At 49.7% G+C, this 5,910-nt stretch overlaps 1 protein-coding gene across 1 annotated transcript; it reads right to left on the reverse strand.

Annotated features, from left to right (window-relative positions):
* Positions 1–4,832: 4,832 nt before the first annotated feature.
* Positions 4,833–5,701, reverse strand: LOC129507615 (histone H2B type 1-K). Its single transcript, XM_055322134.1, has one exon. It carries the CDS (start codon positions 5,696–5,698, stop codon positions 5,318–5,320), a length of 381 nt encoding a protein of 126 aa, XP_055178109.1. The 5' UTR covers positions 5,699–5,701; the 3' UTR covers positions 4,833–5,317.
* Positions 5,702–5,910: the final 209 nt, after the last annotated feature.

Genomic DNA, 5,910 nt, shown 5'->3' on the forward strand with positions numbered 1-5,910 from the left:
GTTCCTTGCTGTGTAGCCTGGCTCCCCCCCCCCCCCCCCATTAAGGTTGTTCACTTGAACAGAATAAACTACATAGCTGGGCTTGTAGCCTTAGGCAACATGTCCCCGCTTCCCTGGAACACAGGTAAGAATGTGGCTAAGAGCTCCGAAAGTCAGAAGTCACTCCCAGGTCTGGGCTAAGTCACTCCCAGGTCTGGGCTTTCCCCTTTCCCACCAGGTAAGAAGGTGATCCAGCAGTCCCTTGGCAGGGACATCAGGTCCCAGGGGATAGCAGAGCAATGACTTGAAGGGAAAAGATCCTGGATTTATCAGGAGGAGCAGAGTTGCCCTTCAGAGGTGAACTGATCACTGTGGATCTGTCCTGTGTGACATGAATAACTCCTTAAAGTTAAAGCTTGAAAGTACAAACTGAATCTCACATGATCTGGGAGTAAATACAAGCAGTGAGGAACTTATTTTCACCCTGATTCAGGAAGAAGTCATGAATTTTTCCTAAGGCCCACTGAAATGTCTTCCATTCACCCATCTGGGTAAATAACACTAACAAGGCCTCAGTATGTAGTAGTCTACATGTTTGAGCAAATCATAGGTTAAGTTTACAAGTTCCCAATATCATCTCAGGTATATATAAAATCTATGAAACTGGAAGCCTTGTACAGAGAGAGATTTGTGCTTGTGTTGTCTTTGGTTGAGTCACTTAACCTCTGTGTCTCTGTTGCCCCATCTGTAAAATGGGGAAAACAGTAGTATCGACCTTATAGGTTTGGGGTGAATAAAACCAAACCATTTTGTCCAGTGCATGGTGCACGGTAAGTGCTCTATGTTTTCTCTTTGATTATTATTGCTATTACTATTATCATTATTGCTCATGAAATTAGGCCCAGAGAAAAAGAGGGGACCTATAAATTATGAATACATGCTCTTAAAGTCCTGACCTGTCTCTTTCTGTCTTTGTGGTCTGCAGCAAATCACTAACCACTCTCCATCATAGGTAACGTGAGGGTAAGTTAATACTTCTGTGACACTGAGCAGGATAGTGGAGGATGATTAACATGACCATATTTGACTTTACATGTTTTCCTGAGAAGTTGTGAGTGAAATGATGAACGATTTGTGGATGCAACCATAAAAACTCAATTCCAGTTTATCTGAGCAATGTAAAAAACTTCTGAAGGAGATGTTCTCCTACCACCCTGACAAATTTGCTGAGCAGGCAGGACTTTCTGTTCTGTCCTGTTTTCTAGTTTCTAGGAAAGCAAATCTAACTGATCCAGCTGGAGAGGTGCCAGCATCAGTCATCCATGATCCACCCAAGACAGAGAGGAACAACATAGTGCGGACACTTAAAGCCTAGGTAAGAGGGAATACTCCTGAAGCTGTCCCCCCCAAATCTGGGTAACTCTTTGCTACCTATAATCCGAATTTCCAGTGAGATCCATTTATCATATGCAAAGGTCATTTTCCTCATCTCATACACATCACCATAGGTTGGCCATGTCCTCTTTCCTGACATAGTCTTTTCTTGACTTTTGTGAGTCTATTCTCCTCATTCTCTTCCTCGGCATTTAGAATCTTTGGCTCCCTTCTTTTTCTCTGAACTTTGAGTCATTCCTTATTCTTTCTCCATGGGTAAATACCAGTGTTAATGTGTGCCAAGCACAGTAAAATTGCCACTCCAAATATTTAAACATTTCTTTGTACAGTCCCAAAGTTGCCTCTGAATATCAGGCTCATATCTACAGCTACTTACTTGACCCTCCAATGGAATGTTGATGGGGATTTAAAAATGGTCCTGTCCCAGTTTCTGAAACCTCAGCCTGTCCCATGGTTGGTGATCATTCATCCAAGAACTTCAGCCTCATCGTAGGCTGTGGGCAAGCGCACAACCTGGAGGTGTACCATCTGGTTCCAACTCCATCCCCACACCTGGCTCATCCCTAGTCAACTAGACAGAGAGAATGGTTGTATGTGGATACTGTGGATGTCGAGAAGGATGATGTGAGCTGCCCTTTAAGGAGAGAGTCTGGCACAGTGTCTTCAACACCTGGAAAGTGCTCCATCAATGTCATGCACACTTTTCTTTACCCATGAAACTGTGTTCATCAATGAATTCTTGGGACTTTCTCGTCCATAGCACCTGTAATAATTTCACCAGGGTTATTGCAATAACTCTTCCATTCTTTCTTCTGCTTGTTTCTACCTCTAAACCCACAAGTACCATTTTCCACACAGCACCCTGAGTGCTTTCAAATTCTAATAGTTTCTCTTGACACAATAATTATCTGGGTGCCTTCTTTGGCCCAAAAAGCCCAACATTTTCAGGCACCCATTTAGCCCTCGGCCTTATGTCCTAACACCTGACCTTTGCTTACAAGTCTCCCAGCCTCTGAGCCACCCTGGATCCCTTCCACCCCTGAGCACAAAGTCATCCCTGCCCTAGGACTTTATTGTACCAACAGTCCCTTGCCCTGGACTACCCCCTAGGTCATTGGTTTCCTCATTAGAAGCATCATCTCATCAGTATCAGGGCACCTGTTTTATTTCAAATGATTTCATAGCGGTGAGAACTGCTATTTGAAACGATTGAGCTGAGGCATCAGTGTGATGATCTCTCCTCTCCCACCGGGATCTCAGGCCCAGAGAGGGGTCTCTTGTCCAACACTTCCTGCTGTAGCTTAATACCTCACACAGAGGAAATCAATATCTGACCAAATAAAGGAATTGCTTCAACTCTCCTCTGATTTTTCTTTCCTCATTTTTAAACAAGATTTTATTTGAGAGAGATCGAGAGCACAAGAGTGGGGTGGGTGTAGAGGGAGAAGCAGATTCCCCTCAGAGCAGGGAGCCCAAATGTGGGGCTTGAACACAGGTCCCTGGGATCATAACCTGAGGTAAAGGCAGATGCTGAACTGACAGAGCCACCCAGGCAATCCTGATTTTCCTTTCCTCATATGTCATAAGCTCAACTTTACCATCAGAACCCCCCCCCCCCCCCCCAGGAAGGGCTTTTGTTTGGCTTGTTCTCCATGTATCAGATGTTCTCAAAGCAGAGTAGCTACAAGCAACATTTGTATCTGTGGAAACTTGTTAGGAAGCCAAGTTCCCAGATTTTGCCCAGAGCCAAGGAACAGAATCTCTGGGAGTGGGGCCAGTAATCTGTCCTCCAGCAAGCCTCCAGGTGATTTTGATGCACTCATAAGGTTAGAAGCCCTGCTCTGAATCCTCAGGACATAATTAAGTGCTTGGCACCTGGGTAGGAATGACCAAATGGATGCTCTTTCTTTCTGCCTAGAAGGCTTTGTATCAGGCAGTGCCATGACCCCCCCCCCCCCTTCTCTAACGTTTTTCAGTGTTGTCTGGGTCTCCCCTTGCTGGTTGTCCTGTGCTCCAGGAAGGCAGAGTTTCTCACTAGTCTCAGGGATCAGGTCCTGATTCAACCGCAGTAGTCCTGAGGGTCCCAGCCACTTAGTAATGATTAGTCTGGGGCTGGGAATACAGCCAGTCCTTTGTGGCTGGCTGTGAGAGACTTTATTAGTGTGGCTCAGCTTCTCCAATAGCGTTTTGATTGAGCAGAAAGGTGAGTTGTTGATTAAAAAACTGTGCGTGTGTGTGTTTGTTAGGGATGCAGTGGAATTAAGGACATTTCAGGCAGAGAACATTTTAAAATCCTGGAGGCTGGAGACGTCACAGGGAATTCCTGACAGTGAAAAAAAGCAAACCAAGAAAAAAAAGAATACTGATAATAATAATAATAAAAAAAATAGGGAAATAGCAAGAGGGAAAGAATCCTCTGAGGTTTGGTTTGAGTTTTAGGTGAGGGGCAGGCTATGGGCTCGATTTCTGATTTTGTGCAGTAGGGGAGGGGTCCCTGAAAGGCCCTGAGAGGAATAATACATGAGCAGGTGCTTTATTCCAGAACTGGGCTCCCTCTGGTATGGAAAGTAGATTCTCCACGCACAGGAGAGTTTTGGTATTATCTCAGACTGGAACAAGAGGATCAGAATTTGAAGTGCAGTTTTAATGTGGCAACCTGAAAATACTTGTTTCCTTGTGATTGTTTGCCTTTTTGGGAGAATAAGGGATAGAGGAGGACAGAGTTAGCTATTCCTGGGTGCATTAGGTCTTTCCGTTTACAGGTGAGGTGTTCTGGACCCAGTCTTTCTCACCTAACTTCGAAAAGGAAGCCTCCACATGGCAGCGTGCGGAGAAATGAGGCAAGGAGACAGATTCTACTTTTAACTGTCGGGGTGTAGGCTCTTGGGCATCAGGTGCTCACAAACCACAAACCTTCCAGACCTTGGTGTCCAGCATCACAATGTTAAAACGCACGTCCTGCTCTTCTCCGCTCTCTGAGCCCGGGTGTCGGGTCTTCTCTCCGGGATCACTGAGCTGGGGGGCCGGGGCTGGAGACAGGACAGGTGGACGGCTCGGAGGGGACTCGCCCGTGACAGAGAAGGTTGGACTCGGGGTGCTGAGCCAGCCTTCTTCTCCTCCTGTGGCTGCGCTAGGGAGGAGACGGAGGCGGCTGAAGGCCCAGAAAGGTCTTCGCAGGTCATGTGGGAGTCAGGGAGGAGAGCGGGAGAGAAACGCAGTCTTCCCCATAACCCCTAAGCATCAAATGTAACGAACGCCTTTTCAGAGCAGCTGAGGAAGGAAAGGGTACAGCCACGCCTGCTAACTCTACGGACCTGTGTCCTCACTGGAGCGTTCAGCCGCCCAACACACTTACAGACCCGCAGCAGGTGTCCAGCCAGGTCCCTGATAGCCCGGAGCAGGCGAGTGGGGCAGAGGGAGGCGGGGGTGGGAGGGGGGAGGCGGGGAGGAATCCGAGCCACACAAAGAACCCGGGGTCGCGAGTCCTGTGGCACCAAAGAGGAAACTTCGCCTGTAGAAGGCGCGCTCTTCAAAGGTCCCTGTGGCCGTCCCCACCCTGTGGGGGGACACTGAACCGAAGGAGGGAGCCCGGTGCCTCCAGGTCAGTCCTCGGAGCTTAGAGACCCCCCCAGCACTGCCCGCGCCCGAACACCTGTCAGGAAGGCGATCCGGGGCTCCAAGGGCGAGGGCTGCGAGTGGGGACCATTCCAGTGCGCGTTCGTTCACACTGCTGGGGACGCGTGTACACACCACGGCTGTCAAGAGTCACGGGCAGGGAGCCCGCCACCCGACACCGGCTATGGGCGGTGGCGTCCCGGAGGTCCCTGCTAACCTGACCAAACGCCAAGCTACGAGTACAGCGAGTGCCAGTTGCGCAGCTCTGCTGGTGAAACCGTGTGGCTCTGAAAAGAGCCTTTGGGTTGGATGGTGCCTCGGAGAACGCTCACTTGGCGCTGGTGTACTTGGTGACGGCCTTGGTGCCCTCGGACACGGCGTGCTTGGCCAGCTCCCCGGGCAGCAGCAGGCGCACGGCCGTCTGGATCTCCCTGGACGTGATGGTCGAGCGCTTGTTGTAATGCGCCAGGCGCGACGCCTCGCCCGCGATGCGCTCGAAGATGTCGTTGACGAACGAGTTCATGATGCCCATGGCCTTGGACGAGATGCCCGTGTCGGGGTGCACCTGCTTCAGCACCTTGTACACGTACACCGAGTAGCTCTCCTTGCGGCTGCGCTTGCGCTTCTTGCCGTCCTTCTTCTGCGCCTTGGTCACCGCCTTCTTGGAGCCCTTCTTCGGGGCCGGCGCGGACTTGGCGGGCTCGGGCATACCGACTCGGCTTTCTCCTGAGAAGAGAAAATGGAGTCCGCCTCGGGATCCTGTGTATTTATAGCCAACCTTATGCAAATGAAGGATAGGCTTTGCCCCCGCTGATTCGTCGGCTTGTGGTACGGCCTGCCGTCTAGTGATTGGCTGGAGTTCTGCTCTCCCATTGGTCAGATCTTGATGCAGCGGGTCAGCCTGGCTGCTTTAGTTCAAGG

The sequence above is a fragment of the Nyctereutes procyonoides genome, unplaced genomic scaffold (assembly GCF_905146905.1).
Source record: "Nyctereutes procyonoides isolate TBG_1078 unplaced genomic scaffold, NYPRO_anot_genome, whole genome shotgun sequence".
Taxonomy (NCBI): domain Eukaryota; kingdom Metazoa; phylum Chordata; class Mammalia; order Carnivora; family Canidae; genus Nyctereutes; species Nyctereutes procyonoides.